The 20,096-nt window shown below is 65.3% G+C and overlaps 3 protein-coding genes across 5 annotated transcripts; 2 read left to right on the plus strand and 1 right to left on the minus strand.

Moving 5' to 3' along the window:
- Positions 1-6: 6 nt before the first annotated feature.
- LOC122100708 (zinc finger and BTB domain-containing protein 47-like) lies at positions 7-1,351 on the plus strand. Its single transcript, XM_042671070.1, has 3 exons — positions 7-91; positions 692-838; positions 1,131-1,351. Exons 1-3 carry the CDS (start codon positions 35-37, stop codon positions 1,341-1,343), a joined length of 417 nt encoding a protein of 138 aa, XP_042527004.1. The 5' UTR covers positions 7-34; the 3' UTR covers positions 1,344-1,351.
- Positions 1,352-4,205: 2,854 nt separating this feature from the next.
- Klhl40 (kelch like family member 40) lies at positions 4,206-9,750 on the plus strand. The gene is made up of 6 exons (XM_042671074.1): positions 4,206-5,387; positions 5,722-5,882; positions 7,031-7,138; positions 7,729-7,914; positions 8,527-8,673; positions 9,639-9,750. The coding sequence occupies exons 1-6, from the start codon at positions 4,206-4,208 to the stop codon at positions 9,748-9,750; spliced, it is 1,896 nt and encodes a 631-aa protein (XP_042527008.1).
- An 810-nt stretch (positions 9,751-10,560) lies between these two features.
- Positions 10,561-19,291, minus strand: Hhatl (hedgehog acyltransferase like). Of its 3 annotated transcripts, none has more exons than XM_042671065.1 (12): positions 19,102-19,291; positions 17,672-17,789; positions 16,585-16,652; positions 15,972-16,085; positions 15,691-15,885; positions 14,744-14,953; positions 14,322-14,493; positions 13,019-13,163; positions 12,905-12,940; positions 11,957-12,158; positions 11,292-11,433; positions 10,561-10,906 (listed from the first exon to the last, which is right to left on the minus strand). In XM_042671065.1, exons 2-12 carry the CDS (start codon positions 17,775-17,777, stop codon positions 10,782-10,784), a joined length of 1,515 nt encoding a protein of 504 aa, XP_042526999.1. In that variant the 5' UTR covers positions 17,778-17,789; positions 19,102-19,291; the 3' UTR covers positions 10,561-10,781. The 3 variants fall into 3 exon arrangements, with proteins under 3 accessions (XP_042526999.1, XP_042526998.1, XP_042527000.1); XM_042671064.1 differs by having other exon boundaries at positions 17,672-17,807; XM_042671066.1 differs by lacking the exon at positions 19,102-19,291 and adding an exon at positions 18,550-18,622 and having other exon boundaries at positions 17,672-17,807.
- Between the last annotated feature and the right edge of the window lie 805 nt (positions 19,292-20,096).

The following is a 20,096-nucleotide window of genomic DNA, read 5'->3' on the forward strand; positions in this document are numbered from 1 at the left end:
CTGTGAGACGTGCGGGAAGTCCTTCAAGCGCAGCATGTCGCTGAAGGTGCACTCGCTGCAGCACTCCGGGGAGAAGCCCTTCCGCTGCGAGGTGGGTCCCGCCCTGGGGGGTGGGGGCCCCTCCCCCCCTTCCCACCCACGCCCCCTGGGAGGGGAGGAGGGGGGACCCGGGACTACAGGAGGGAGCGCGGAGCCCGGCCCTGGAACAGGCGTGGGGTGGGGGGGTCCTCCTTCCCCGGGCCTCCGGATGTGGACCTCCCCCTCCCCCCTCCCCTCCCCCTCCTCCCCCCTCCCCCCCCTCCCCCCCTCCCCTCCCCCCTCCTCCCCCCCTCCCCCCCCCTCCCCCTCCCCCCTCCCCCCTCCCCCTCCCCCTCCTCCCCCTCCCCCTCCCTGCCCCCCTCCCCCTCCTCCCCCCCTCCTCCTCTTCCCCCTCCCCCCCTTCCCTCCCCCTCCTCCCCCCTCCCCTCCCCCCCTCCCCGTCCTCCCCTCCCCCCCTCCCCTCCCCCTCCCCCTTCCCCTCTTCCCCCTCCCCCTCCTCCCCCCTCCCCTCCCCCCCTTCTCCCTCCCCCCCTCCCCTCCCCCTCCCCCTCCCTTCCCCCTCTTCCCCTCCCCCTCCCCCTCCTCCCCCTCCCCCTCCCCCTCCCCCTCCTCCCCCTCCCCCTCCCCCGCCCCTCCCCCTCCTCCCCCCCAGAACTGCAACGAGCGCTTCCAGTACAAGTACCAGCTGCGCTCCCACATGAGCATAACCACATCGGACACAAGCAGTTCATGTGCCAGTGTGCGGCAAGGACTTCAACATGAAGCAGTACTTCGACGAGCACATGAAGACGCACACAGGGTGCGGGCCGCGGGGAGGCCGCGGGGGAGGCGGGGGAGGCCGCGGGGGAGGCCGCGGGGGGAGGCCGCGGGGGAGGCCGCGGGGGAGGCCGGGGGAGGCCGCGGGGGAGGCCGCGGGGGAGGCCGCGGGGGAGGCCGGGGAGGCCGCGGGGGAGGCCGCGGGGGAGGCCGCGGGGGAGGCCGGGGAGGCCGCGGGGAGGCCGCGGGGGAGGCCGCGGGGGAGGCCGGGCCTCGCCGCCTGGGCCTCGCCGCCCCGGCCTCCCGGCCTCCCAGCGGGCTCCTCGCGTCCCCAGGGAGAAGCCGTACATCTGCGAGATCTGCGGCAAGAGCTTCACCAGCCGGCCCAACATGAAGCGGCACCGGCGCACGCACACCGGCGAGAAGCCGTACCCGTGCGAGGGGTGCGGCCAGCGCTTCCCCGCTTCTCCAACATGCTCAAGGCGCACCGCGAGAAGTGCTTCCGCCTCAGCCGCGCGCCCGGCCCCCGACGGCGGCCCCCCGCCTGACGCACGCACGCACGCACGCACGCCACGCACGCACGGACGGACGGGCGGGGCGGCGCCTCCCCCCCTCCCCCTCCCCCCCCTCCCTCCCCCCCCTCCCTCCCTCCCCCTCCCTCCCTCCCCCCTCCTCCCTCCCCCCCTCCCTCCCACCTCCCTCCCCCTCCCTCCCTCCCCCTCCCCCCTCCCTCCCCCCCCTCCCCCCCCTCCCCCTCCCTCTCCCTCCCCCCTCCCCCCCTCCCCCTCCCCCCTCCCTCCCCCCTCCCCCCTCCCCCCTCCCCTCCCTCCCTCCCCCCCTCCCCCCTCCCCCTCCCCTCCCCCCTCCCCCCCCCTCCCCCCTCCCCTCTCTCCCCCCCCCTCCCCCCTCCCCCCTCCCCCCTCCTCCCCCCCTCCCCCCCTCCTCCCTCCCCCCTCCCCCCCCTCCTCCCTCCCTCCCCCCTCCCCCTCCCCTCCCTTCTTTTCCCAGGAAGCTGGAGGTTGGTTCTTTTCGGAGGCCAAGGAACCAAAGGGGGACCCGGGGCGCGCGCGCCAGCGGCTGCAGCCCAGGCCGGGCCTGGGTCGAGCTCTGGGGGGGAGGGGAGGGCACCCCCAAATTCCACCCCACCCCTTTTCTTTTTTGTGCCCCTAACGCACCCCTCCGTCGTCGCGAGGAGACCGGGGCGGTGCTGCGGCTCCAGGCCCGCACCCCGGGGGGGGCGTCATCTGGGGGGTGCCACGGGGCCCCCCCAAAAAACAATCCTGGCTATGGCAGCCCCGGGCCGGCTCCCTGGGGTGCCCCTGCCCCAGCCCCCTTCCCGGGGAGCGGCACCCCGAAAGGCGAGGGCGATGGCCCCGGGGTTCACGGTGCTACCAGGGAGGCGGAGGCGCACCCCGATCTCAGCCGCCCCTGCCTGGCTTTACCCGCTCCGCCGCGCGCGCACCAGGACAGTCCCTCTGTCTGTCCATCAGTCCGTCTGTCTGTCTGATTTCCCACACACACACACACACACCCAGGCCTGGCCACACCCCAACTCTGCTGGCCCCCAAGACGGGCATTGAACCTGATCTGTGCCGGCCCCGGGATTTGAACTCAGGGACCTGGCGCGCGTCCCCCCCCGCCCCGCCGGGGCCCACGGCTCCCCCAGCCCCCCCAGCCCCCCGCCGGGGCCCGCGGCTCCCCCAGCCCCCCCAGCCCCCCGCCGGGGCCCGCGGCTCCGTCCAAGCAAACAAAGGAGTCCCAGCCTTTGCCGCAGATCCTCCGGCCGCGGCCTCCCGGGCCGCCGGGATTACAGGCGTGCGCTGCCTGCCGGCCCCCAGCTCCGCGGAACCCCCCCGATGTTTCCTGTCCTCTTTTCGCCCATCCCCGCCTTTGGGGCACGGAAGGAGCTGCCTAAGCCACACGCACCCCCGGCCCGTCCGACTCTGCACCTTACAACGCCCCCCCTTCCCAGCTCCACCTGCCGGCGGCGGATGGGGCCTGCGCCCCGGGACACCTGGACACGCGGACCCCTGTGGTCTCTGGGAAGGGGAGCCGGCCCCCCCGTTGCCGGCCAGAGCTGGGGGGGAGGGGGGACATTTTAATCATCAATAAACGAAGCACTTTATTCTGTAACTCGAGCGCCAGCCCCCGCCATTGGGGGGATGGGTGGGGGGTGGGGGAGGGAAGAGACATCCTGTGTCCTGGCTTTTGGGGAGGGGAAGGGGAAGGAGGCCCCATCTTCCTCTCTGAAAAAGGAGAACTTCCAGCTGGGCTCCGGTCCCGGGATTCGAACTCATGACCCAAGCTGCTTTGCTTGTGCCCCAAGGCCGGCGCTCGACCACCCGGAGCACAGCGCCTCTGAGTGCTTCCATTTGGAGATCAGAGTCTTTTCCTGCCCCTGTGGCTGGGCCTCGAGCCACCATCCTCCGGATTCCGGCCTCCCAAAGTCACTAGAACGCCCGGCCTGAAGCCACCAGCTGCCCTTGTGTGTTCCACAAGGTCCTTCTAGAAGCTGCCAGGGGCGGGGGGGGGGGGGGGCCAGGCGTGTGAGACATGACAGGGACCCCCCCAAAAGAGGGAAGGTGACTCAGTAGTCACGGTCTAGCCTGCGACCTCCTATTCACCCCGCCACGCCCCAGGCCAGAACCTAAGGAGCCGAATGAGTCATTGGTTCCCACAGAGCTCAGGCCCCGGGACCTGAGGCTAAATTTAACCCACAGCTGTGGCCCTGGCACTGAGCAGCGCGCAGAGGATGGTGGCTAGGGGGTGTTCAGCTGCCCTGGGCACCGGGGGGGCCCCCCCTTTACCTGGATGCCGTACCCAGGCCAGGCAGGAAGAACCGAGACTAAGTAGGTGCTCAGCGAGGCCACACGGTCCAGACCCTGGGATCCATATTCGCTCATCCTGGGACTCGAACCCGGGGCCTGGGCCCCGTCCCTGAGCTTCTTTGTGGCTCAAGGCGGGTGCTGTACCGCTCAAACCACGGCTGGTGGTGTGGCCACTTCCAGTTTCCTGGTGGCTCCTTGGGAGATCAGAGGCTCACAGGCTTTTCTGCCCGAGGCCAGCCTCGAACCACGATCCTCTAGATCTCAGCCTCCTGAGGAGCTGGGATGACGGGTGTGAGCCACTGATTCATCCACCTGAGAGGAAAAAGGCCTTCAAATCTCCCCGGGGGGGGGGGCCCGCACCCCCCTAGAGCTGAGTCAAGGCCTCCAGACCAGTTGTCCACCCCCCCCCCCCCGTACCCCCCTTTAAATATGCGTCACATGCCGGACGAGATCACCTTACACAGGGGCCTGGCTGGGCGCCGTGGCTATGTGTCTATATATAATCTGCCTCCTCCCTGCAGCTGCTAGGTTGGAAGACAACAGACAGACGGACAGACGGACAGACCGGGGAGGGCGGCCATCATGACGGTGGGCTTGCAGGAGGCCGAGGAGCAGCGGCTGTACCAGCAGACCCTCCTGCAGGACGGCCTCAAGGACCTGCTGGACGGCGGCCAGCTGGTGGACTGCGTGGTGAAGGTGGCCGAGCGCGAGTTCCCCTGTCACCGCCTCGTGCTGGCCGCCTGCAGTCCCTACTTTCGAGCCCGGCTGCTGGGGGAAGCGGAGCCGGGGGCCGAGCCGGGCCAGCTCCGGCTGGACGACGTCCCCCCAGACGTGGTGGGCCAGATGCTGCGCTACCTCTACACCTCGCAGATCGCCCTGGACGAGGCCAGCGTGCAGGAGCTGCTGGCCGCCGCGCACCGCTTCCAGATCGCCTCCATCTTCACCCTGTGCATCTCCTTCCTGCATCGCCGGCTCTGCCTGGCCAACTGCCTGGCCGTCTACCGCCTGGGCCTCCTGCTCGACTGTCCCCGGCTGGCCGTGGCCGCCCGGGATTTCATCTGCGCCCGCTTCCCGCTGGTGGCCCGCGATGGGGACTTCGTGGGCCTGTCCCCCGACGAGCTGATCGCCATCGTGTGCAGCGACGGGCTGGACGTGGCCCGCGAGGAGGTGGTGTTCGAGGCCGTGATGCGCTGGGCGGAGGCCGGGGGGGACGCCCGGCTCCGGGCTGAGCGCCAAGGCGCCCTGCCCACCGTGTTCGAGAGCCTGCGCTGCCGCCTGCTGCCCCGCGAGTTCCTGGAGACGCGCGTGGCCGGGCACCCACTGGTGAAGACGCAGCCCGAGCTGCTGCGCAAGATCCAGATGGTGAGGGACGCCCACGAGGGGCGGCTGACCACGCTGCGCAGGAAGAGGAAGGGGAGGAAGAAGGAGGCGCCGGTGGAGGCCGAGGGCGGAGATCCGAAGGCGGAGGCCGCGGGAAACGCAGAGGAGGCCGAGGAGGAGGACGATGGCCGCGTGCTGCCCGGCATCCTCAACGACACCCCGCGCTTTGGCATGTTCCTGAAGGACCTGATCCTCATGGTCAGCGAGGCCGGGGCCGTGGCCTACGACCCGGCCTCCAACCAGTGCCACCTCGCCGCCCTGTCCACGCAGGTGCCCAAGAACCACACCAGCCTGGTGACCGCGGAGAACCAGGTGTTCGTGGCCGGGGGGCTCTTCCACAACGAGGACGACCCCGACGAGCCCCTGAGCGCCTACTTCCTGCAGGTGCGTGGGTTTGGGGGTGCTGTGGGGAGGCAGAGGGGAGGTTGGGGGTTCAGGGAGCCGCGTTCCAGGTGCCCTCGGATGGGGACACTGAGGCTGTGGGAGGCGCAGCGGAAGGGGACGTGGGATCTGTGTTACGCTGCCGAGTCGGGCCTGGGATTCGAACTCACGGCCTGGGCGCCACGTGGCAGAGGTTGGCTTTGCTGGTGGCTCTCTGCCCCGACCGGCTTCGTGCTGGTTCGTTCTCTGGAGATCGGGGGCTTAGGGAGGCTTCGTTCCTGCTTCCCCCCCTGCGCCCCCCCGGGCTGGCCTCGAACCACGATCCTCCGCGCCGCAGTACGACCACCTGGACGCGGGCTGGCTGGGGATGCCGCCGCTGCCGTCGCCGCGCTGCCTCTTCGGCCTGGGGGAGGCGCACAGCTCCATCTTCGCGGTGGGCGGCCGCGCGCTGCGCGACGGCGAGAGCTGCCTGGACTCGGTGATGTGCTACGACCGCCGGTGCGTGTGGGCGGGGCCTGCGGGGGGCGGGGCCTGCGGGAGGGCGGGGCCTGCGGGGGCGGGGCCTGCGGGAGGGCGGGGCCTGCGGAGAGGACGGGGCCTGCGGGAGGGCGGGGCCTGCGGGAGGGCGGGGCCTGCGGGGCGGGGCCTGCGGGAACGGGGCGGGGCCTGCGGGGGGCGGGGCCTGCGGGAGGGCGGGGCCTGCGGGAGGGCGGGGCCTGCGGGGAGGACGGGGCCTGCGCGACGGCGAGAGCTGCCTGGACTCGGTGATGTGCTACGACCGCCGGTGCGTGTGGGCGGGGCCTGCGGGGGGCGGGGCCTGCGGGGGCGGGGCCTGCGGGGAGGGCGGGGCCTGCGGGAGGGCGGGGCCTGCAGGATGGGGCGGGGCCTGCGTGACAGCCAGAACTGCCTGGACTCGGTGATGTGCTACGGGCGGGGCATGGGGCGGGGCATGGGGCGGGGCATGGGGCGGGGCATGGGCAGGGCCTGCGAGGGGACGGGGCCTGAGCGATGGTGAGGGCGGCCTGGACCGGTGCGTGTGGGCGGGGCCTGCAGGGTGGGCAGGGCCTGAACTCCTTGCTGTGCTGCCACCAGTGGTGCGTGTGGGCGGCGCCTGGCTGGTGGTGCGTGTGGGCGGGGCCTGGCAGGGGCGGGGCCTGTGGGGAGGGGCGGGCCCTGAGCGACCCGGTCTGGACTCTGCTGTGCTAGGACCGCCGGTGCGTGTGGGCGGGGCCCTCGGGGCGGGGCCTGAGAGAGGCGGGGCCTGCGGACTCAGTGCTGTGCTACAACTGCTGGCGCGTGTGGGCGTGGCCTGGGCCGGGTCTGGGGGCGGGGCCTGGGCCTGCAGGGCCTGGACGGGTGAAATGACCGCCGGTGCGCGTGGGCGTGGCCTGCGGGGCGTGGTCTGGCCTCGGCTCGGAGCCTGATAGGGGCATGGCACGACAGGGCGTGGCTCCACACGAGGCGTGGCCGGCTGGTGGGCGGGGCCCGCCGAGGGCGGCGGGGCGAGCGAGACCCCGGGGGTCGGAGCGGGGTGCTCTGTGGGGTGTACGGGATGCACCCGAGTTGCGGCTGGCGACCCTCGGAGGCCTGGTGGGCACCCCGAACCAGTCCTCCCCCATTTCCCCTCCCTCCCCCTCCTCATCCAGGTCGTTCAAATGGGGCGAGTCGGACCCGCTGCCCTACGCGGTGTACGGCCACGCCGTGCTCTCGCACCTGGACCTCGTCTACGTCATCGGCGGCAAGGGCGGCGACAGGTGAGGCCCCGCCCCCTCCCCCGGCGGGGCGGGCTGGGTCGGGGGGGGTGGGGGGACAGGCCAGGCCCGGGGGGGGGGGGCAGGCCAGGCCCGGGGGGACAGGACAGGCCCGGGGGGGGGCAGGACAGGCCCGGGGGGGGGCAGGACAGGCCCGGGGGGGGGGCAGGCCAGGCGGGGGGGGGCAGGCGGGGGGGGGCAGGCCAGGCCCGGGGGTGGGGATAGGCCAGGCCCGGAGGGAGGGGCAGGCCAGGCCCGGGGGGGGGCAGGCCAGGCCGGGGGGGACAGGCCAGGCCCGGGGGGGGCAGGCCAGGCCGGGGGGGGGACAGGCCAGGCCCGGAGGGAGGGGAAGGCCAGGCCCGGGGGGGGGGGGATAGGCCAGGCCCGGGGGGGGGGCAGGCCAGGCCCGGGGGGGACAGGCCAGGCCCGGGGGGGGGCAGGCCAGGCCGGGGGGGACAGGCCAGGCCCGGAGGGAGGGGCAGGCCAGGCCCGGGGGGGGGACAGGCCAGGCCCGGGGGGGGGGCAGGCCAGGATGGGGAGCAGGGGTTCCACCCCCCAGCCCCCTCCACGCCCTGCCTCCCCCCTCCCTCCAGGAAGTGTCTCAGCAGGATGTGCGTCTATGACCCCAAGCGGTTCGAGTGGAAGGAGCTGGCCCCCATGCGCACCCCTCGTTCGCTCTTCGGGGCCACCGTCCACGACGGCCGCATCTTCGTGGCCGCGGGGGTCACCGACACGGGGCTGACCGGCTCGGCCGAGGTGTACAGCATCGCCGACAACAAGTAGGGAGCTGCTCCCCCCCCCCCCAGGCAACCAGAAGGGACCAGAGAGGGCGTTTCCAGCAAGAGGGGTGCCTGCGTATGTGTGTTGGGGTACCGGGGCTCGAACTCGGGGCCTCGGCTCCCACGTGGCCTTCCCCCCACCCCCAAGACTGATTACACTTGAGCCACACAACTTCTAGTTTTTGGGGGTTGTTTTTGGCCTGGCCTCAAACCCTGATCCTCAGACCTCAGCCTCCTGCGTAGCTGGGGGGCCAGGCAGGAGCCACGGCCCGGCTAGGATGCAGATTCTGGACTGGGAAGGTGGCTCAGTGTTAGAGTGCTCGCCTTGCATGCATGAGGCCCTGGGTTCGACTCCTTAGCACCACAGACACAGAAAAGGCCAGAAGTGATGCTGTGGCTCAAGTGGTAGAGCACCCAACCTTGCGCCAAAGAAGCTCAGGGACAGCGCCCAGGCCCTGAGTTCAAACTCCAGGACTGGCCAAAACAAATAAATAAAATCAGCAAAAAGAAGGTAGCCCCAGGAACGGAGACCTGGTATTCAGACTTCAAAGGGGGTGCAACTGAATTTGTGGAAGGCCCCCAGGCCCCCCGCTTCCTCTCTCGCCCCCTCAGATGGTCCCCCTTCGAGGCCTTTCCCCAGGAACGCAGCTCGCTCAGCCTGGTCAGCCTGACTGGGACGCTCTACGCCATCGGTGGCTTTGCCACTCTGGAGACTGAGTCGGGGGAGCTGGTCCCCACGGAGCTCAGTGATATCTGGAGGTAAGCCCAGCCCCCAGGGGGTGTCACGGGGCTTGGGGGGGACATCCCGAGCTAGATGGGTGGCCCACAGCACCAGCTAGGTAAAAGCCACCCCGCTTTCCAGGAGTGCTAGGGGAAGGGACCACAAAGACCTCCCTTAGTCCCAGCTTCTCACTAGTCTGCGCGGGACAAGTCTGATTTGCAAGACCCCGCCCCGTGTCTTCCCCCCATCTTCTGATGAGGATCAGTGGGTAGGACACCCTGCTTCTGAGAGACTCTGCTTCCCACAGCTGGTTCATGGGGAGCGCAGAGTAGGGGGAAGAAGTTTCAGACACCTGGCAGCCTCCAGGGCAGAGTGGGGTACAGGGGGGCTTTTTTTCCATGTCGTTGTTGGTCCTGGGGTTTGAACTCACAGCCTGGGCGCTGTCCCTGAGCTCTTTGTGTTCCAGGCTGGCACTCTACCACTTTGAGCCATGTATATATGGCACTAGTTCCGGTTTTCTGGTGGTTCAGTGGAGATCAGAGTCTCACAGGGACTTTTCCTGCTCTAGGCTGGCTTTGAACCACGATCCTCCGGATCTCAGCCTCCTGAGGAGCTGAGATGACAGGGTGTGAGCCACCAGCACCCGGCTCAGGGGGGCTTTTTGGAAACCGAGTGGTGGGATCCTTCCCAGAATGTGAGGAGGGGTGAGGGGTGGGCTTTCTTGGACCCCCTTTCTGGCAGCATGGGAATTGTCTAAGACTGATCCAGCCAGCTGGGCACACAGCCTGTCATGGGAAGCAACTCGGGAGGCTGAGATCTGGAGGATCGCGGCTCGAGGCCAGCCCAGGGAGGAATGACCATGAGACTCTCATCTCTAATGAAGCCACCCCCCATAAAAGAGATGGGGTGGAGATGGAAGAAGGCAGGCTGGCCCGGGCTCCAGGGCTCACTCCTTCCAGTGGATCAGCTGACCAACGTCTCTCCCCCCCCTCCGTCCCCCCAGATATAACGAGGAAGAGAAGAAGTGGGAAGGGGTGCTGCGGGAGATCCCGTACGCGGCCGGCGCCACCTTCCTGCCCGTGAGGCTTAACGTCCTTCGCCTGACCAAGATGTGACCACCTTGTTCACCCTGCGTGACCTGCACAGGCCCTGACTGCAGGGGGCGCTCTAAGGAGGATTGCTGAGAGACCAAGAACTCACGGAGACTTTCTTGTGTAGTCAGCCAAGTCTCTGCCTAAAGCAGAGATAAAGCAGCAAGAACAACAACAGAAACAATGGCTCAGTGGTAGAGTGCTCGCCTAGCATGCATGCAGTCCTGGGTTCGATTCCTCAGTCCCATATACACAGAAAAAGCCACAAGTGGCGCTGTGGCTCAAGTGGTAGAGCGCCAGCCTTGAACCAAAGAAGCTCAGGGACAGCGCCCAGGCCCTGAGTTCAAGCCCCAGGACTGGCAAATAACAACAAAATCAAGGCTCTAGCTGGGCACCAGTGGCTCACGCCTGTCATCCTAGCTCCTCTGGAGGCTGAGATCTGAGGATGGCAGTTCGAAGCCAGCCCCGGGCAGGAAATTCCAAGAGACTCCCATGGAAGTGGAGCTGTGGCTCAAATGGTAAGAGTGCTCGGGGGACAGCGCCCAGGCCTTGAGTTGAAGTCCCAGGACTGGCACAGACAAAAGTAAATAAAAGTAAATAAGTACAAGCAAACCACTAACTCCAGATCTGGAGTCCAGTAGGCCAAGTGGCCATTCTTCCTAAGTGTCTGGAAGATTCCTTAGGTCATAAGGTGGGTGATCTCTGCCTTCCTGTGCTCCCTCTTCTCTGCTCCTGTTTGGGGGGCAGGGGGGAAATGGGGGAACAACCAGGCTATGGTAGAAAAGTCTTTTTTATTCTATCACCCAGACGTAGCTGAGCAGAGCCAATCAACGCGTCGCCCTCCCGTCCATCTCCAGCTCCTCTCTGCCCCGCCCCTGCTCCTCATCCACAGCCAATCAGCGCCCTCCCATCCATCTACTCCAGCTCCTCTCTGTCCCGCCCCCGCTCTGCATCCACAACCAATCAATGCCCTCCCATGCATCTACTCCAGCTCCTCTCTGTCCCGCCCCTTACTCCTCATCCACAGCCGATCAACGCGTTGCCCTCCCATCCATCTACTCGGGCTTCTCTTTGTCCTGCCCCTGCTCATCATCCAATGCCAGGGTTCGCTCCCGCTCCTTCACCAGCTGGACCCCACAGTAGGTGACAAACAAGATGGCCAGTGTGGTCTGAGGGAAGCCTGTTGGGGGAGGAGCCACTGATGTCTGGAACTCTTCGCACCTAGCGATTCATTTCTTCCCATTTCTGTGCCCCATCCACCCACCCGGGAAAGCCCTCTCTACTGGATGCCAGTGGCTCACGCCTGTCATCCTAGCTACTCAAGAGGAGGCTGAGATCTGGAGGATCGCAGTGCGAGGCCAGCCCAGGGCAGGAAAGTCTGCGAGACTCTGATCTCTCATGAACCACCAGGAAACCGCCATCTATGTGGCTCAAAGTGGTGGAGCGCTTACCTTGAGCACAAAGCAGCTCAGGGATAGAATCCAGGCCCTGAGTTCGAGACCTAGGACTGGCAGAAAGTGGGGGGGGGGGGGGGAAGGATGCACACACAGTTGTTTCTTTCTTACCTGTGAGTAGCAGGCGTTGGGCCACCAGCTCGGTGAACGCCAGGCTGTTGAGGCTCACGAGGTTGTACATGATGATGGCCCAGTAGTTGATGGCTCCGAAAAGACCTCGAACCCTGCGAGACATTTGCTCCGACAGAGAGGCCTACTTGGTCCAGGGAAATGTTTGTTACCAAAAGGGGAGAGGAAGAGAGAAAGAAAGAGAGAGTTGGGGGGTGAGCCAGTGACCGGGGCCTTTAGAACCACCCAGGCCCTTTCTTCATTGCTAAATACGGGGAAACTGAGGCCCAGGGAGAGGTTAAAGACTTGACCAAGTAGAGTCAGATTTCTTTTTGTCAGTTGTGAGACTTGAACTCAGGGCCTGGGCACTGTCCCTGAGCTTCTTTGTGCTCAAGGTGAGCGCTCTACCACTTGAGCCACAGCGCCACTTCCGGTTTTGAGTGGTTCATTGGAACTAAGAGTCTCACGGACTTTCCTGTCCGAGGCTGGCTTCGAACCACGATCCTCAGATCTCAGCCTCCCTGAGTAGCTAGGATGACAGGCGGGAGCCACCAGTGCCCACCCAGGGGAGAAAGTTCTTGACTGGGGCCCCAGGCTGGATAATTCCAGAAAGTAATCGTGTCACCTTTTCCTGTGGGTCCCCCCCCACCCCCCAATCCCTGGCTCACCTCGATGTGTGCCAGGGGTGCACACTCTGCCAGCTTCTGCACCCAGAGTTCGAAGTTGAGGCCAAAGCAGTTAAGGAAGGACCAGAGGTACACGATGTCACACGGCCCAAGCCACAGAGTGGTCACGGCGAATGTGGCCACAGAGGCCACGAGCTCTGGGACCACGGAGGTGTGATCCCCTCCAAGGTGGTCGTAGACGTATCTGCAGGGGAGGGGGAGAGGAAAGATGGGAGAAGCAGGCTGGTAGAGGCCCGGGGCGCATGTGATGCATAGCTGCTGTAGCTGTGTTCCTTGACACCCCAACTTTCTGTCATCCAAGCCTCAGTACTGGGATACACTCACAAAGATGGACAGACACCCCAAGGTGCAGTGGGGTGAACCAGATTTCTCTGCCCCTCAGACATTTTAATGAATGAATGAATGAATTGGCTTTGCCAGTCTTGGGACTTGAACTCAGGGCCTGGGCGCTATCCCTGAGCTTCTTTTGCTCAAGGCTGGTGCTCTACCACTTGAGCCACAGCGCCACTTGCGGCTTTTTCTGTGGATGTGGTGCTGAGGAATCGAACCCAGGGCTTTGTGCATGCTAGGCGAGCGCCCTACCACTGAGCCACCTGCCCAGCCTCCCCCGGCCTCCTCCCCCTCAGACATTTAGACTCAACAATCCTTGAGTCTCCATAAAGATCTCTCTCTCTCTGCTGGACACCAATGGCTCATGCCTGGAATCCTAGCTGGTGAGATCGGGAGGATCGTGGTTCAAAGCCAACCCTTGCAGGCAGGTCCGTGAGACTCTGATCTCCAGCTAACCACCCCCCAAAAGCGGGGAGTGAGTTCAAGCCCCAGGACAGGCGCACACGCACACACGCACACGCATGCACACACACATGCACACGCACGCACACGCACGCACGCACACACACACGCACACGCACGCACCCCTGAGCCACTCACTTGCAGAGCCAGTCGTTGATGCCCCTGTCGAAGTGCCTGTGGGGGGGAGGGCAGGGGAGGTGAACGGAGGGCGGGGTGGGGCCCCGCCGCCCCCCCCCCCCCGTGGGCACTCACGTCTCCCCGAAGACGTAGAGCGCCGTGATGCACTTGGGCGGCGCGGGCGGCTGCAGGTGGTCCAGCCGCGCCACGGCGCCCACCACGCCGAACAGCACGGCCGCCTTCACCCAGTCGTACAGCAGGTTCGCGTAGGCCAGGCCCGCTGCGGAGGGACGGGCAGACGGACGCCGGGGTCACCGCCGCCGCCCTCGGGGGGTGGGGATGGGGTTCCCAATCCTGGGGGGAGGTCCTGAGCCGCCCTGCCCCCCCCCCCCCCCGCCGGGCCTGCGGACACGCCGCCCTCCCTCCTCCCTCCCCTTTACTCACGCCCTGTGGGGACACGCCCACTCGAAGACCACGCCCCTTCCAGCCTCCATTGAGAACAGCCCGGCATCTGACACGCCCCCTCGGCGGCCACGCCCCTTACCTTCCAGCCCCACCCGCCTCCATTGAGAACTGCCCTGCACCGGCCACGCCCACCCCGAGGCCACGCCCCTCTTCCAGCACATCCATCTCAATTAAGAATTCCCTGCGCCCAACACACCCTCTCAAAGGCCACGCCCCTCACAGCCCCACCCACCCCCATTGAGCACTGCCTACGTTAGACACGCCCACTCGAAAGCCACGCCCCCTCCCTTCCACCCCACCCTCCCCCATGGAGAACTGCCCGGCTTCTGGCACGCCCCCTTGAAGGCCACGCCCCTCCGAACCCCCATGAAGAACTGCCCACTCGACGGCCACGCCCCTCCCTTCCACCCCACCCTCCCCCATGGAGAACTGCCCGGCTTCTGGCACGCCCCCTTGAAGGCCACGCCCCTCCCTTCAAGCCCCACCTGCCTCCATTAACAACTGCCCTGCGTCGGACACGCCCACTCCAAGGCCACGCCCCTCCCTTCCAGCCACACCCGCCTCCATTAACTACCCTGAGTCGGACACGCCCACTCCAAGGCCACGCCCCCAACTAAGACCGGCCTGGGTACCGCAGGACAGACGGTTTGGGACGGACCCGGGCACCCTGCCTCCCGGGCATTTCCCGAGGATGCACCCCGGCTGCTGGCTCCCGCCCGTCATCCCAGCTACTCCAGAGGCGGAGGATGTGAGGATCACGGTTCGAAGCCAGCCCTGGGAGGTGTGACTCAAGTGGTGGAGCACCAGCCACAGCACACACCGAAAGAAGGAAGAAGGGAAAAGAGGAGGAGGAGGAGGAGGAGAGGGAGGGAGGGAGGAAGCCAGGGCCTCTCCTCCCGGGCCCCTGGGTGCTGTGTGCTTTGGGGGTGCAGAGCTATGTCCTCCCCTTCCCCCACCCCCTTGGGGCACCCACCGAGGGCGCTGTCTGGGAGGCGGCTGGCAAACTTGAGGTCACTAGGGATGGTGAGGATGTAGAAGAAGTGGAAGAAGATGTCCACTGCTATAATGGCCACCACGCTGACCCCCGCCTGGGCCCGGATCCGCCACAGCTCACCCTCGGCTCTCACTGGCTCCACCTGGCTCACCTGGGGGGGGAAGGGGGAGTTCCGAGTCTCTGAGAGGAAGAGCCCCCAGCCAGGGCTCCCAGGGCTGTCAGCCTAGGTACTCAGGAGGCTGAGATCCGGAGGATCGTGGTTCAAAACTGGCACAAAAGTCTATGAGACTTTTTTTACATCTCCAATGAAGCCAGCCCAAAGCTGGCCATGGAGGTGTGGTCCAAATGGTAGAGCACCATCAAGGCCTCGGTGCTGGGGGGGGAGGGTGGTCTGGGCTCACCTGCTCGTGGAAGCGGTCGAAGGTCATGACCGGCCCGAAGAAGAAGAAGGGCAGGTAGAAGTTGTACTTGAGGAGGTCGGCGAGGGAGTAGCGGCGGTCGGGATGGGCGCAGGCCTCCAGCGCGAAGCTGGTACAGCGTAGCACCGTGAAGCCGCTGCCCCCGTGGAACAGGATGTCTTGAAGATCAAAAGTGCCCGTGACGAACCCACTCTGGAGGGCAGGGAGGACGGGACACTGGCTCTCCAGGAGGGACCCCCTGGCTTCCCACAGGGCCACCCAGATGGAGTGAGAGACCGGCCGCGCACCCTGGCTTTGGTGGGGCTTGAACTCAGGGCCTGGGCACTGTTCCTGAGCTTCTTTGGCTCAAGGCTGATGCTCTACCACGTTGAGCCACAGTGCTACTTCGTGTTTTCTGGTGGTTCACGGGAGAGAAGAGTTTCAGGGACTTTCCTGCCTGGAGCTGGCCTCGAACTAGGATCCTCCAGATCTCAGCCTTCTGAGGAACTAGGAAGACAGGCATGAGCCACTGGCCTAAAGCAGCTCAGGGACAGTGCCCAGGCCCTGAGTTCAAGTCTCAGGACTGGCTAAGGAAAAGCAAAAAGTGAGAAGGGGCTGTTTGGAAAGAATCAAATAATTTGAGCCGGACGCTGGTGACTGATTGTCTGTCATCCCAGCTGCTCAGGAGGCTGAGATCCGGAGGATCGTGGTTCAAGGTCAGCCCCAGACAGGAAAGTCCCCGTGAGACTCTTCTCTCCCATGAACCACCAGAAAACCAGAAGTGGCGCCATATATATATATGGCTCAACGTGGTAGAGCATGCTTGCCTTGCATGAAAGCAGCAGTCCCCCCCAGGCCATGAGTTCAAGCCCCAGGACTGACCAAATGAAAACAAATAGAAGTGTTACATAATGGCAGGTTCTCTTCCCCCCCCCCCCCCAAGTCTGTACCTGCCAAGAGATGAGGGGGTCCATCTTGAAGGAGGCCAGGCTGGCTAGGCCAAGGCCCAAGCAGAGCCAGGGCTGGCGCAGAAGGGAAGCCACGTAGAGCCCCACGCAGTGGCCCAGGAGGAGCAGCAGGTACCACGGGCCCATCGTGCCGGCCACGGCCACCAGGCCGTACACGGCATACATCCAGGCACGCAGCTGTGGGGTGGGAGGGGGGGTGGAAAGGCTTCAGTGTGTGAGTGGGGAGCCCAGGGGTGAGTTTCCCAGCATCCTCTGAGGCTCACCTGGGGCGCAGCCATGGTGCACAGCTTTGCGAACAGCACGTGGCCCGACAGGGCGAAGACGATGATGTTGCGGAAGGATGTGAACCACATCACCCACTCGAAGTCCGCCACGTCCTGGGGGCGGGGGTGGGAGGGGGGGAGTGGGAGGGGGGTAAGGGAGGGGGAATCGCAAGACAGGCTGGACACGGCCCACGCCCTTGGCCCAGCCTCTGCTGCTTCCCTCCCTCCCTTTTTGGTTGGTCGTGGGGCTTGAACTCAGGGTCTGGGCGCTGTCCCTCAGCTCTTCAGCTCAAGGCGAGCGCTCTACCACTTGAGCCACAGCGCCACTCCCGGTTTTCTGGTGGTTCATTAGAGATCGGAGTCTCACGGCCTTTCCTGCCTAGGCTGGCTTTGAACCGCGATCCTCTAGATCTCAGCCTCCTGAGCAGCTGGGATGACAGGCGGGAGCCACCGACACGTGGTCTATGATTTTAACGATTAGAGGATCCATTTCCCAAGTGAGCAGGGCATGGGGGAGGAATGGAGCCCACAGAGGTGTGAGGTGCACTGTCTGGGGTAGCAGAGCCCCCCCCACCAGGGGACAGGGGCCGGGGGGGGGGGACGGGGGACCCACCATCTTCCGGCCGATGTACTCCCAGCCCGGCCGCACGGACTCGCGGAAGGTCTTCCTGCGGGCGCCATCTGAGGAGAGAGGACCGGCTCAGGGTGCGCACGGCCGGCTTCCCCCGGCCACCCGGCCCCCGGGAAGGGAAGGGGTTTACCCCAACCCCTCTGCTGGAGTTTGAGGCCACAGGGAGATGGGAGATCTGCATCTGGGCCTTTCTGGGTCTTGGGGTGTGTGTGTGTGTGTCCTGGCTTGTGTGTATTAGAATCCTGATTTGTGTGTGTGTGAGTCCTGGTGTGTGTGTGTGTGTGAGAGAGAGAGAGAGAGTGTCCTGGTGTGTATGTGTCCTGTCCTGCGTGTGTTAGAATCCTGATCGGTGTGTGTGTCCTGGACTGTGTGTATGTATTAGAATCCTGGCCTCTGTGTGTGTGTGTGAGTCCTGTTCTCCGTGTGTGTGTGTCCTGCCCTGCATGTGTGTGTTAGAATCCTGATCGGTGTGTGTCCTGGACTGTGTGTATTAGAATCCTGGCCTCTGTGTATGTGTTTGTGTGAGTCCTGGTCTGTGTCTGTGTGTCTGTGTGTGTGTCCTGGCCTGTGTGTGTGTTAGAATCCTGATCTGGATGTGTGTGTATGGTGTGTGTTAAGAGTCCTGATCTCCGTGTATGAGTCCTGGTCTCTGTGTATGTGTGTATAAAGTCCTGGTGTGTGTGTCTGTGAGTTCTGGCCTGTGTGTGCGTGTGTGTGTGTGTTAAGAGTCCTGGTCTTGTTAGTATGTGTTAAGGGTCTTGGTCTCCATGCATATGAGTCTTGGTCTCTGTGTATCTGTGTGTGCATGTTAGCGTTAGAATCCTGATGTGTGTGCGTCCTGGCCTGTGTGTGCATGTGTGTGTGTGTGTTAAAGTCTTGATCTCTGTGTGTGTGTCTCCACATCTCTGCAGTAGTACCTCTGTCCTTGTGTGTCCCCTGGACCAGGCCTTGGCCGCCTTGGGACTGGAGCCTGCCAGTTTCCAGCCCCGTTCCTGGGACCCCTGCGTCCCAGGGGGAGGGGTGGGGCCGTGGGGGACCCCATTGCCCCTACCCCGGGGCCCGGCATTACCTTGTGACGCCTCCAGGAGAGCCTGGCCGGCGTAGGCCAGAGCTCCACTCAGCACCAGGGAGTAGACGCCTAGCTCGGCCGCGGGCAGCGCCGTCTTGATACCCATGGCCTGGCCGGGCTGCGGGAGGAGGCCGGGCTGAGGCCGGTCTGAGGCCCTGCAGCCCCCAGGCCCCACTCAGGGACCCCAAGAGATGGATCGGTCCCCGCACCCCGCACTGGTGTGTGTGAAATGTGCCGGTCCGAGGGCTTGAACTCAGGGCCTGGGTGCTGTTCCTGAGTTTCTTTAGCTCAAGGCTCTACCACTTGAGCCATAGCGCCACTTCCGGCTTTTTCTGTGTCTGTAGGAGTGGGGAATCGAACCCAGGGCTTCATGCGTGCGAGGCAAGCACTCTATCGCTGAGCCACCTTCCCAACCCCGGAAGTTGTGCCATTTAAGGAGGAGCCCCGGAGAAGCCAGTGTGTGTTGGGGCCACACCGGGCCAGACCAGGCAGGGAGGGGACAGGGAGGCTGCTGGCCACTGTCCAAGGTGCTGACCAAGGTCAGGCCCAGGGTGAGACCCGAGCCAGGCACCCATGGCTCCCGCCTGTCATCCCAGCGACTCAGGAGGCTGAGATCTGAGGATCACGGTTCAAAGCCAGCCTGGGGTAGGAAAAGTCCCCATCAGACGCTTATCATCAAAAAGCTGGAATGGAGCCGTGGCTCAAGTGGTAGAGCACCAACCTTGAGCACAAAATACAAAAATTCAAGGACGGTGGCCAGGCTGGCCCTGGGACTAGCAAAGAAAAAAACAAAGAACTGGAAGAATAGAGAGGAGGTGTGTGTGTGTGTGTGTACACACAGAGTTCCTCCGAAGTCTCAGACTGAGTGAGGGTGCTACCTGACTATGCCCAGGTCAGGATGGGTGGTGAAGGGGGGGGTGGCGGCTGCCGGCTGGACTTGTGCAATGGTTGCCGGGACAGGACACTGTTATCAGCAGGGTGGAGGGGGGTGGATCGGGTTCACAGAACCGGGGCGCCTGAAACCAGAGCAGGGCGCCGGGCCCGCGTGGAACAGCTTTGTCAGCTGCCTCCCACGAGCCGCTTTCCAATTTTAGCTCCGGCCGGCCGAGCCGGGTCCCCCAAGCCGGACTCTGGGGGAGGAGCCGGCCCCCCTCTCCCTGCCCTGCCCCCCACCCTGCCTGGCACTTCTCCTTGGCTAGCCCCCCCCACCAGCCCCTCCCCAGGCCTACACCCCAAATCTGAGGACCCCCCCCAGTCCTTACCTGCCTCAGGTAAACCCCCCACCATGGAAAAAGCCACCTTGGGGGTGTGTGTGGGGGGAAGGGGGGTGCGGGTGGGAATCTGAGATCCAGAGTCTGGGGTTGGGGGGGAGACCCTCTCCTCCCCCCCCCGCCCCCTCCCCCAGCCCTCCCCCCAGCCCAGCCACTGACCTTGAGGTGGATTTGAGGGACACAGCTTGGTACGGCGGCTGTGGGTCTTTCTCTCTCTGTCTTTCTCTCTCTCTTGTGGACCCCTCCCCCTGCTGAAGTCCTGGGGTGTCCGGTCTCTGGGGTTCCCCACCCCACCCCCAGAGGCTAGATGGAATGACACAGGAGGGGGGGGAAGGGAGAGGAGGAGGAGGGAGCTGTCCTTCCCGCAGCGGGAGTTGGTGACAGAATGGAGCCGAGCCGCAGGCCGCAGGGAGCCGCGGGGGGGGGGGGGGGGGGGGGGAGGGGGGGGGAGGGGGAGGGCTGGCCACACCCGGGGGTGGGGGCGGGGAGGGGGGGGGCACCTGACCCTCACTTCCAGCCTGCACCCCTACCTCTAAAAGAGGGCCCAGGGTGGGGGGGAGGGCTTCGGGTTTCTGATGCTGGACGGGGCCGCCTCTTCCCGGAAGCCCTCCAGACTTGCTCCGTCCAGTCCCTTCCTGTGGGCCCCACGCGAGATCCCAGGGCTGGACCCCCCCCCCTCCCCACTTCCTCTGGAGCCCCACACCCCTGGAATTTGTTTTTGTCAGTCCTGGGGCTTGAACTCAGGGCCTGGGCGCGCTGTCCCTGAGCTGCTTTTTTCTCTTTGCTCAAGATTGGTGCTCTACCACTTGAGCCACACCTCTACTTGTGTTTTTTGTTTTTTCTGGTGACTCATTAAAGAGTCTCATGGACTTTTCCTGCGCGAGCTGGCCTAGAACTCCGATCCTCCAGATCTCAGCCTCCTGAGATCTGGTCCGGTTGTGGGGCTTGAACTCTGGGCCTGGGCGCTGTCCCTCAGCTCTTCAGCTCAAGGCTAGCGCTCTACCGCTTGAGCCACAGTGCCACTTCCAGCTTTTTTCTTTTTGCTTATGTGGTGCTGAGGAATGGAACCCAGGGCCTCAGGCATGCAAGGCAAGCGCTCTACCACTGAGCCACCGTCCCAGCCCCTCTTCTCCTTCTTTCTATGGCAGGTAGGA

Source organism: Dipodomys spectabilis, unplaced genomic scaffold (genome assembly GCF_019054845.1).
Source record: "Dipodomys spectabilis isolate Male_0828 unplaced genomic scaffold, ASM1905484v1 ptg000595l, whole genome shotgun sequence".
NCBI classification, from domain to species: Eukaryota; Metazoa; Chordata; class Mammalia; order Rodentia; family Heteromyidae; genus Dipodomys; species Dipodomys spectabilis.